Raw genomic sequence first — 12,051 nt, forward strand, 5'->3', positions numbered from 1 at the left:
CTATCTATATTATTATAAAAGGGGGAGGGGTTCTGGCCCCTCCGCCTTGACACATGGTAGCTTTTTTTGAGTCCGACGCTCTTTCAGTAGTGCTCTCTGAGCGGACAATGAGACAGCATGTTGAGAGAGAGAGAGAGAGAGAGAGAGAGAGAGAGGGGTAGGTGCTGTCACTATCACCTTAGTTCAGCATGGTGAGAAAATACACAGCTACGTGAAGGCCCCAGCATCGGCTGGTCGAGTAGCCTTTCCACCTGCACATTAGCTTTGTAGTTTTCCAAGGTCTGCAATTGTTCTAGGTAGTGACAAGATCATGACAATGTGCACTTGTGATGACTGTAGTGACGAAAATACAATGGGGTTTTTAACCCCCCGGCCTCGCTACCAGTGTCGCTAAAGGCGTCGCAAGGGGAACGTCGCTACGAGTGTTGCTATAAGCGACTCTATATGTGTTGCTATGAGCGTCTCTATATATAGATGCCTATAGCGACGCGCATAGTGATGGTTAGTTCCTTATCTAGCAACGTGTATAGCGACGCTGCATGAATTTACATAAAGACGCCTATAGTGACGTCCGAGAATAAAATTTTATGGATGACAGGGTAATGAATGCCCTACCACCCATCAACCATATTGAACAATGTTTCCAAAATAAAAATGCAAAAATGACAAAAGTATTTCGATGAAAGTGAATTGACGAAAGTAATACAATGACAAAACTATACACAACATAGGCAAAATCACTTGATTGTTAAGCTTTGATCAAAATGTGATAGTTACAACACAATTGTCATTATTGAGAAAATACATCATTGACCAATAGTTACAAAAATGACGTACAAACGTCACCTCATTATACATTCTATGACAAAATAAAACTAGCGCTATCTAGCTACGGCTAGATTGACGTCGTCTAATCAGACATCTCATCGCATCCAAACGGCGTATCTATCGGATTCTGCAAAAAAAGACAATAAGACTTTCTGTAAGTATAAACATAATTACAAAACAATTTATTTTTTAGCTTATCATTAAAATACAACAAATGTAAGAGAGTAAGGTGAAATACTAACCATGCCGGGGCGAGAACTAAGAACGTCCATAAGGGCGTTCAAGCCCTCTCTGCCCGCATACTCGCACTCGTACGGTGTGGGGTCACATCCCGACCACTGTTCAAAACATACAAAGAATACGTTATGTTAAAATTTAAAAGTACAATTATCAAAAACTACCAAACCTAAAGAAGAATGCAAAAACACTTACAAAATCGGCCTCAAATGATGCCCACCGGCCGCTCCCCAAGTGGTGTGAGCTCCCTCCCTCTACTCGTGCTTTGACTGCCTCCTTTTGTTGCTTCCACTTGTCAGGATTCTCGCATGCTGCTTGCTTTGCATTTTTCCAATCTTCTCTGGTCAGCCAATCTGGCTTGTTCCACCCATGCTTTATTGCTTTTTGCACTTCATAACACTTGTGCTTGCAATATTTGCGCATCCACACCTTCATCAGGTCTTCATTGAAGCGCTCATCCTGACTTGACACGTGAAACTCGTCATGCAGCATGCTGATGACTCTGTCTTTTACGTGTTTACTATGTAGTGTCAAAACACCTGAGAGCAACGGCCGCGCATGCGCGAGATCACCTTCTTGCCAGCGTCGTCATCCATGATGATGCCGTCGCTGATGTCGATCGAGTACCGCAAGCCCTCTCCCCTATGACGCGTGAACCTGGGTGTCTCGGCAAGGGTCTCGAGTGGCATCTTGATGGGGGTACGGATGACAGGTGTCTCCATTGGAGTCTGGGTCCCAAAGCGAGGAGTGTCGACTGGGGCGACTCCCAGAGGAGTAGCGAGTGGTGTGTAGCCAGGAACGGCCGATAGTCACACAAAACCTGGAGTAGATGGCGATGCCATGGCTGGTGTGGGGGCGGGCAAAGAAGGGGAAGGTAAGGAGCCTCGTCGACTACAAGGCAGTGTCGAAGCATCAGCGAGCGACGACATCTCCACAGCAACCGCCGACGCCACCACTAGAGCCACATCTTGTTTGAAGCCCTGCATGTATACACAACACCGCGAGTTAAGCTTGAGAAAAACCAAGGTTTATAGTGTTTGAGTTTGAGTATATATCACCTGAGCATTCTGCTAGTCCAGGATAGTCATGCATGGTCCACGTTAGAATGCCTCTAATCAAAGCATTGCGTCGACCTGTGTGTTGGCTCATATCCACCACTTCTATGCCAATCCACAATTGTTGTAGCTCTTCCAATAGCGGACACAGATACACATCCATATTCTTCACTTTATACCACCCCGACACAATCAAGCTTAGAAACAGGTGCCCCTTTTTGGTAGTCAACCACAAGGGAATGTTGTAGTTGACAATGAAAACTGGCCATACATTTTAAGATGTTGACCTCTGACCAAATAGATTTAAGCCATCCATAGTCAGGCCGAGGTGCAAATTTTGAGCTTCCCTGGCAAAGTCCAGCCATGTGTCGTCTATATGCTTCCAAGCCACGCAATCTGCAGGAATTTGTAGCACACCATCCGAAGATCTATTCTCCTCGTGCCATGATGCGAGGGCGGCCATGGACATAGATTTGAAGAAATTTTTGATGCGAGGCAACAGAGGAAAGTGTCACAAAACCTTCTGCGGGAGTTTTTGTCCGTGGAGATCTATTCAATATCTCTCGAAATCACATTTCGCACACTTCTCCATGTCTATGTATTCCCCTCTGAAAAGAATGCAATCGTTAGGACAAGCGTGAATAGAATTGTAATCCATCTCCAAGTTTTGCAAGATCTTTTTTGCTTCCTCTTTGGAATCTGGCATCACATTATCAGCTGGTAGTATGTGCTCTTTGAGCAATCTACACAGCAAAAGAAATATGGTACACTTGTGTAAGTAATCTATCGGACCATTATACATTTAGAGTTTTTTATTTAAGTAAACACATTGAAATAGATCACCTAAAAAGTGTTGTGATGCTGGTGTCACTCCATCCAAACTTTGCATGCATGTTGAGAAGAACCAGGATCGCCTTTAATCTAGACACACGTGTTCCATCATACAATGGCATATTGGCTTCACTTTTCATGTCATCATAGATAATCCTTTCTGAATCTATGATTGTCTCGATCATTTCATCGATCTCCGGCTCAAACATAGCCTCGTTGGGAATGTGGTCTGCATGATCACCCTCCGAGTTGGCAGAGGCTACATCTTGTGGCCTCACGTATGCTGCTTGACCAAAGCATCTACGAACACATCTATGGGTTGCATGATTGCTGTCTGTTGGCCAGCGCCAGAGTTCAACGAGTTGTAATTGGCAACAACTTGATCTATAATAGATGGATCAAACTTGCCAAATTTGTGAACGTGCTGCAAAGAAACGCGTCTTGTTTGTCGCACATCATGTTTGCATTGATTACAAGGACATAAGATCCTTGTTGAGAGATAGACATTTCGGTGGACGGCCCCACATTGTCGTCACTACTTATAATGAATGCAAAAACCTTATAAGCTGAATAGAAATTTAATATTCTATTGGAATCCTCCGTCTCTTATCTCTCTCTCTCTCTCTCTCTCTCTCTCTCTCTCTCTCTCTCTCTCTCTTCAATCTCCCTCACAATCAAGAAACCATAGATCACACTGTAAACTACCTCAAATTCTCTAGCCATGTTCGATCTCCGCACACCTCGGTCTAGAGGTGCATGGAGATTAGAACCACCGGGTTATAATCTCGTCTTTATTGGTCAATGCCTATATTTGTGGGTACAAGAAATCTACACACCCACATCTACATGACAATGCATGTAGTGGACAAAGCCCCTTTGCCTCTTGTTCAATTGTAGCAATTCACAACTACTCTAATTTCTAAACACCGCGAGTGCTCCCTCTCTCTCATGCACACACACACTCACACACAAGCCAACTTGATACGTTGTGAAAGTCCTAAGTTATCCACTTTCCTCTTCCATCACTCAAGCTCAAAAGATGGAGAACGCTTTCAGTAGCTACTATTGTTGCCTACCCTTTGAACATGTCAAAGCTAATTAGTTTCAAACATCTTTAAGCTCTACAAAAAGGAGAGAGATGGTTGGGCCTCTTCTTCAGCTCTAAACCTTAAATCTTGAGTTAAACCCTAAACTTCACCCCAAAGCTCTAATATTAAATTTAAACCTAAACTCTAACTTAAATATAAAAACTAAATCGTAAGCCTATGTCGACTCTCTCTCTCTCTCTCTCTCTCTCTCTCTCTCTCTCTCTCTTTCTTTCCCTCTCTCTTTATCTAGATATGTCATAGTCTGTCTATTTACAAAGACAGACATTGACGAAGCTCTTCACCGACGAATGCACTATTTACTTGGACAATTCGATCCACAAGGAGTTTATCGGATTGGTCTCATAAATCATTTTGAGATTTTGAAGATGTTTAATATAACATTTCATTTCTTATTTTCTCTATTTTTTTAAATCTCTCTCTATCTCTCTCTTTGTTTTCTACCCTTATCTCTCTCTCTCTCTCTCTCTCTCTCTCTCTCTCTCTCTCTCTCTCTCTTTTTCTCCCCCCCCCCCCCCCCCTCTCACTCTCTCTCTCTCTCTCTCTCTCTCTCTCTCTCTCTCTCTCTCTCTTCCTCTCTCAATGTGTATGTGTATGCGTTCTTTGTTTATGCATGTGTGTGTACATTCTTTGTACATTCAATGTGTGTGTGTGTATGTGTTTTTTGTTTATGCATGTGTGTACATTCTCTCTCTCTCTCTCTCTCTCATACACAATGTGTGTGTGTGTGTGTGTGTGGGGGGGGGGGGGGGGGGGGGGGGGGCAGAGAGAGAGAACAGTGGAGATACTTCTTTGAAGTTTGTACTTGCGATCGTGCACTAGAGAGAGATTGTCGGTGCAACAAGTGAGCGCCTCTGTGTCCATGTCCTTTCAATGGCACTTTGTCTGTTTAGGGGGGGGTCCAACTGTGTGCGCAAGGGCTTGAATGCAATGTTCAGAAAAAATCGATTTTGCAAACATAAAATTCTCTATAGGGTAGATTCAAAGAGGTTTTTTTTCAAAAATAACCAATTTTTTTGCAATTTAACTCTATTTTCTTAAATTATTCCCCCTCCCTTCAACCGACTCTTTTGATTTTTCAAATGGCTCAAAGCTAAGCTAAGGCACACTTTTCTCAAACACTGCTCGAATAGTGTGTCTCTACCGTGAACATATGTGGCCAAAGCCGCTATGCAAGCAACACTTTGTGCAACACGTGCAAGCTCCTGGGATGGAACATAGAGTAAAAAACTGGGGCTTCAGTAGTTAACTACACGTAAGGCGTTTGGTGAGACGAGCACTACAACAAGGTTTGAGCTCATGCACGACCAATGAGAAAAGCCCACATATGCTCCAAGGCTTCAAGCTGCACCACATGACCAAACCCATTTGTATTTCAATTGGCCCCATGCGCAAAATATTTATTGGGCTAACCACAACTTGGAATTGGGGTCCATCCCATTATTGGCCCCTTGGGCCTTTACCCTAGAGAAAGAAAGAACACCGAATTTGTGCTGCTAGCAGTAGCTATGCTATGCGTTGTGAGGGAATATGAAATTCCACAAAGAAATGCCGAGAGAGAGAGAGAGAGAGAGAGAGAGAGAGAGAGAGAGAGAGAGAGAGAGAGAGAGAGAGAGAGAGAGAGAGAGAGAGAGAGAGAAAGAGGGGGGGGGGGGGGTTCTACAAGAAGCGCTGCTACTGAGAGTGGGTGATGTTGATGAAGAAGAAAAGGGCACCACTATGCTTCAACAGTTTTGGAAAGGGAGGGAGAAGCTGCTTGATGTGCCATTCTATCGTGCTCTGCCTGCGAGGCTCTAGGCTTGCAATGAAAAAGGCTAGAGGGGGATGGGGTAGAAAGAGAGGATCAAGTGATCACCTTCTTTAGTAGGGCTCAAAAAACACAAAGCCTAGGCACATGGCTTAGAGAGAGAGAGAGAGAGAGAGAGAGAGAGAGAGAGAGAGAGAGAGAGAGAGAGAGAGAGAGAGAGAGAGAGATTAAGAGATTAGACGTGGTCTACAATCTCCTTCATGCTCAGACCTCTCCCTCTTTCTTTTGCTTCCACATATGGAAAATAGCGAGTGAGTGTCCTATCTCGCCCCCCCACAGCGACAATGGGAAGGTCCAGAGAGAGAGAGAGAGAGAGAGAGAGAGAGAGAGAGAGAGAGAGAGAGAGAGAGAGAGAGAGAGAGAGAGAGAGAGAGAGAGAGAGAGAGCACATTTAAGGCTTTCCCTCTTAGATGTTTGTCTTCCTTCAATGAAGGCCTAAAAGGCTCAAAGCCACCCCTTGCCCCCGCCTGAAGGACAATTTGAGACATGCTTTTTGCATGAACAAAACATTTGATGTATGAAGCAGTGCTCGAATTTTTTTCCCCAAATCTTGGAAAACAAAATCTTGGTGGAGAGAGACTCTGTGTGTGTGTAGGTCCATGTGGACGTCGCCAGATGCGATGCCGCTGTCGAAGGTGACGCCTTTATGCATATAGCAAAGAGGATCCACATAGCATTGCTATAGCCCTAATGACACAGGTGGTTACACACACAAATATGAGAGAGAGAGAGAGAGAGAGAGAGAGAGAGAGAGAGAGAGAGAGAGGCCAACTGCCTTCTAGTAAAGATAATTGGTTCAACCAACTGAAAGTACAAGTCTGTTAGCATCAAGAGAGATTTCTAATGTGGCCTACATGTCTTGGTAGCTGTAGTACGCATGCACATGGAATAATTATCAATATAGCCCTCCAAAATATCGCGGAGGGCCCTTTCTGTGGAGGCAATGGTAATGGGACACTCTTTGACCTTACTTTGATGATATAGTTTAATCTCAAAATTTTGTATGTTTAGCAAATTGCAATAACAAGCCTCAATTATACGGGTGTATGGCTACAAACATCCATTGTTTATTAGAGGTAACCAAAATGGCAAGCAAGGTTGCTTTTTTATGGGCCTAAATATGGGCCACCTTGCAAAAAAATGCACTAAATCACATAAACATCTATGAAAATTTTGATTTTTGTTGGCTAGGCGTGTCCCTAAATAATATACCTCGATGCCAATGGTAATGAACTTGATGGTTTATCTTTTCAACGATCTAGGTACCATATGTATACATGTCCATATACACGTATACACTACGTGCTACAATGTGAAGGGTCACGTTGGCATTCCATACAAAAATTGAAAAGGGCATACATGAGGCTCTTAACAAACTAAAAAGCAAAAGAAATTCAATACTTCATGAGAAATCTTTTTTTTTTTGGTCTAACTCCCTTCTTCATTAGGCTGTCCTGCATTGCCTTACGTAGATATGAAAATGGGCATGGGCAAATTGCATGCTGAAAAGATGAGACAAGCGGCTCACAAAAGTAGGCTCTATTAAAAGAACCTCGAGAGACTAAAGCCCACTTGAGCAATTGGGGTGTTTTTATTATGAACCAAGAAAGCAACCCAAGGGGGCACCTTGGGTGTTAGTGCCTTGTGTATATACATTCCACAAACGTATCGAACTAAGAGGTGTGTGAGTAAGAGACACAAACTTCAAAGAAGATATGGATGCATTGAGTTTGGGTCAATTTGGGTCCATGACACTTGTGTGTGTGTGTGTGTGTGTGAGAGAGAGAGAGAGAGAGAGAGAGAGAGAGAGAGAGAGAGGACCCACAATCTTTTCTTTCTAAACAACTTAAATCTGTCTAAAATTCTTCATTAGACATGCTTCGTTTATAAGTGACATGGGCAACGAGTGAAGAGATCGACGCCAAGGGAGGATTGACGGTTAGGGGAGGGGAGGGGGAGGGGGGGCTTTTAGGTCTTCTATAGTCGCAATCCCGTCAAGGAGGGGAGATGGGCAAGGTAGCTACCATGGAGGGGCAAGCCAGAGGGTTGACCCACCGTCACCACAAATATTGGGTAGTTACTTTTTTGGTTGCCAATCCATGGCACCATGTGGATTGATAGAGAGCGTCGATCCTTTCGCTTGTCTGGGTCAGTTGGCAACAAGTGCATTTCTCATGAGATCATGAGAGAAATCAGTGTAATGCGTGTGTGCACTGTGTAGCATAGGGTTGAAACGGGAAAAGGAGAGAGAGAGAGAGAGAGAGAGAGAGAGAGAGAGAGAGAGAGAGAGAGAGAGGGATTATGAAAGGGAGAGTACTTACTACTAGGTAGAGTAGTGAGAGGGAGCACTATTAGGCCTAGGTCACATTGGGGCAGGCAATGGCTGGCCACGCCGAGGTGGCGGGCAGCCATTCGTTGAGCCAAAAGCGCAGCCTCGCGCCCATGTCAAAGGGGCGGGCAAGCACCCTTGTCCATCTTTTTCCCATCAACGCACAAAATCCTTTCAATGGTTTCGAACTCTGCTAGCCTGCGAGAATCCATGAAGAGTTGCCACTCGGCTAACCTTGGTTCGCTATGAAAAAAAAACGTTTTTCCCTCTCTTGAGCCCGGTGTGATTGCAATGTCTTGGCCATGCCGGAAATGGGAGAGGGGCGGCAGCCCAGTGTGACATAGTCCTTATTGTAATTTGTAGTGAGACCGAGACCGACTACTCTCCGGTACTTCGACCAATATACGCAACACACGCTCCTCTCTCTCCCTCTCTCTCCTCCTACAGCTCACAAGTAGCAAGCTAGAATTTGATACGGAGCAAGCTCACCGAATCGAAACTCTTCCTGTACTCTACTATCTCTCTCTTTCTTTCGCGCCGCAAGTTGCAACTTGCAAGTTGGCACACAGTGCAACCCATCGGGCCTCTCTCTCTCTCTCTCTCTCTCTCTCTCTTTGCAGGTGACCCGGTCATCGATGCTACCTGCGAGTGAAGAGACGTTGAGTCTTCGCAGATGGTGACTCATTGGTTAGCGTCTGTGCAGTGTGTGCATGAGAATATTGATTTGCGCCTTGAGGAGAAGGGGAACTTGGGAAGAGAAGATCGGGCGACGGTCAGGTGCAGCGTCTGTGGACGTTGGCCAGATTCAGTGAAAGACGTCGATCCGCAGCAGTTGCACTGTGCAGTGCTCCTTGTCAGGGAAAAGTGGCCAAGTACGGCATTTTCTATTACACCAATGAAGAGGTAGGTTGGGGCCAGCTCATACGTACACACACACACGCACGCGCACGCACAGAGCTAGAGCTAGGATCTCTCTCCCCCCTCGGGAGTCGGGAGCCCCCCTCTCTCTCTCTCTCTCTCTCTCTCTCTACGTGGTGGGTATTTATAAGCGCGTGCATGGGGTGAGCTAGCCGTCAGAGTACTGCGTTCTATTGAGTTTCATGCGTACACAGAGCTAGCCTCTCAGTCACCCCCTCCCTAAAAAAAAAATGGCCAGTCGGTTCTCTCTCTTTTCTATAGTAGTTGCTGTTTTGGGTGCGTACTTCTGCATGCATGCCGCCATTAAATTAGCTGTAGAAGCCGCAGACGGCGACCCTTTACAAGACTTCTGCATTGCAGACTTGAAGCATCCCGTTCATGTGACGGGCTATGCGTGCAAGCCAGCAAGCGATGTGACTGTAGAGGACTTCATCCACAGAGGGCTCGCCAAGCGCGCCGCCACCCACAATGTCAACAATGCGACCGCCACCCTCGCCTTTGTCGACAAGTTCCCTGCCCTCAACTCGCTGGGCCTCAGCATGGCTCGCCTCGACCTCGATGTGGGCGGCATTATCCCCCCTCACACCCACCCCCGTGGCTCGGAAATCATCTTTGTCATCGAAGGCTCCCTCTATGCTGGCTTCATTGACACCTCCAACAAGCTCTTTGCTCGTGTCATTTATCCCGGAGAGGTAATGATATCTTCACCTTTCCACACAACAAAAATATGAAAAACAAATTCAATACATACATAGTGCAACGAGACTCTTTAAGTAAGAAGAAAACCCCAATGAAAGAGTAAAGAAAAGAAGAATGCATTGTAAAATGACATATACACATTGTGTGACGCTAGGCGCTTGGGGGATCCGCTAGTAGTACTAGGGAGATGTCACTTACGTCACCACCAAAACCGCCTTATTTATTCCTTATGTAAACTTTTTCTCTTTTGCCTTGCAAAACCCTCTATTATACACAGGTGATACCATTTCGTAATCCTCAAGGAATATGCCTAGGCCAGGCCATACAATACCAAGTCTTTTGACTGTCCAATGTCACCATACTTTTCATATCCTACACTCTTACCCGTCACTTCTACATTTTACATGTTTTGAAAGTTTTTTTTTCTCCCTTGAAATTGCAGAGACCGAAATGTCATGTGACTTGTGTCAATGGATGTGCCTGTGTATATAAGGATGAATTGCTAGAAAATAATAGAGTTACTGATCTATCAATTTCTAGCAATTCAATTTGGAGTAGTAATCAAACAACATAGGTAGAGAAATTTTGAAGAAGTGGGGGAGGGGGGAGCAATCACTACGTTAGGAGGAGGTGCAAAGGTGCATGAGTTTAGATTTGTGAGTGTTGTATGGAGTGTGAATGGATTAAGTGATGCTTGCTTTTCTTGTGTGAGTGTATTTCCAAACTTGCAAAGCTTAATTTGCATGATGCCTTTCATCGAGCTTTCATTCTATTCAACTTGATAAGAATCACACCGCTAATGTATTGCATTTGTTTCAATGCAACGAGTTGCTTCATTTTCATTTAAGACACGTTGATAGTACTTAACATGCATGGCAACAATGCAAGCTTATCATGAATAGAAGGTGGAGCTGTACCATATTGCATATTGTAGAGGATTGTTTAGTTTCTAGGCCTCATGAAGGGGAGAAGGTAGATCATGATTAGTCCCTCCTTCTCCCTCTCATGATTCATATGGATGCAACAAAAACCTCTTTGTGTTGCAAAAATAAACAAGCTTCTCTTGTTGGGTTGCTTGAACATAGTATATAGGCTAAAACCTTGGTAGCATATGGACCTGGGTTCAATTCTTATTAACATTCAAGTAGTTACTCCTAACAAATTATGAGTGACATGCATTGTTCGTTTTTTGTAAAGCTCTAATTAAAAAAGTTAAGAAGTGCATTTGCAAAGTCTTGATCTCTACTCTTCATAAAAATGTCTTCGTTCTTTATAAGCTCCTTGTGCTTTGTATATTTGTGGTATTGATCAAAACATTCTCACATTTTGTAGGTAATGCTTTTCCCTAGAGGGCTTATTCATTTTCAGCTCAATGTTGGGAGCTCCCCAGCTTTGGCCATAGTCGCTCTAAATGGCCAAGAGCCTGGCTTACAATTCATTGCAAACTCAATGTTTGGATCCCTTGGATTGAAGTTGGATCTACTTGAGAAGACTTTCTTAATTTCTTCTAGTGAAGCTGCCCATCTCCAATCTATTTTCACAAAGATGTGATATGCGCTACTTATCCTGCAAAAAAGACTTTCCAATTTTTAAATATGTAAAGAATGCAATATTAAATTGCCACTATTATAAAATGCCTCACTATATGAGAGTTTTCTATCCAATCTTTATATGAAGGGTTGGAATTATGCTCATAGGCTACCTGTACTCAATTAAATTAAATAAATCAATTGGATATGCAATTTTCTCTTTTGTACATTTGTAATACGCTAAACAATCTTTGATTCATCTTGGGGTGTCCCCTTTCTCATACTGAACGTATAAAATGTGTTTCCTAGGAGGTGCTTTGATATACAAAAAAATTATATAAATTTACAGATATATTCAAATCCAATTTTTGAAAAAATTATAAGTTTGAAAGAGAAGGGGCACCATTATCCCACTCGAAAAGAATGTGTTTAAGAGGGGCTTTAAAATAGGAAAAATGTATATAAATTTACAGTGTATAATTTAAGTTCAATTTTAAGAAAAACATCAAATTTTGAAAAAAGTCAAGTTTTTTTAAACAGATCACAAGGGGTACTTTTAGCCCAGTTGAAATTCACACGTTGTCAAAAAGTGCACACTGTGACTAGGAAAGCGCCGGGCATCTTACTGTGAGAGTTTGCAGCAAAGTCATGCGAGTTGCAGAAGATTTGTAGCGAAAGACAAACCAAACATCAACAACACTCCAGCCATAAA

The 12,051-nt window shown here is 43.6% G+C and overlaps 2 protein-coding genes across 2 annotated transcripts; one reads left to right on the forward strand and one right to left on the reverse strand.

The window, feature by feature from the left end:
• Nucleotides 1–910: 910 nt before the first annotated feature.
• Nucleotides 911–1,661, reverse strand: LOC147435725 (uncharacterized). Its single transcript, XM_086488024.1, has 4 exons — nucleotides 1,638–1,661; nucleotides 1,261–1,524; nucleotides 1,071–1,166; nucleotides 911–955 (listed from the first exon to the last, which is right to left on the reverse strand). The coding sequence occupies exons 1-4, from the start codon at nucleotides 1,659–1,661 to the stop codon at nucleotides 911–913; spliced, it is 429 nt and encodes a 142-aa protein (XP_086344150.1).
• Nucleotides 1,662–9,269: 7,608 nt separating this feature from the next.
• LOC147435726 (putative germin-like protein subfamily 2 member 5) lies at nucleotides 9,270–11,562 on the forward strand. Its single transcript, XM_086488026.1, has 2 exons — nucleotides 9,270–9,803; nucleotides 11,143–11,562. The coding sequence occupies exons 1-2, from the start codon at nucleotides 9,342–9,344 to the stop codon at nucleotides 11,359–11,361; spliced, it is 681 nt and encodes a 226-aa protein (XP_086344152.1). The 5' UTR covers nucleotides 9,270–9,341; the 3' UTR covers nucleotides 11,362–11,562.
• Nucleotides 11,563–12,051: the final 489 nt, after the last annotated feature.

Source organism: Adiantum capillus-veneris, chromosome 18, assembly GCF_014529385.1.
Source record: "Adiantum capillus-veneris isolate H3 chromosome 18, ASM1452938v2, whole genome shotgun sequence".
NCBI classification, from domain to species: Eukaryota; Viridiplantae; Streptophyta; class Polypodiopsida; order Polypodiales; family Pteridaceae; genus Adiantum; species Adiantum capillus-veneris.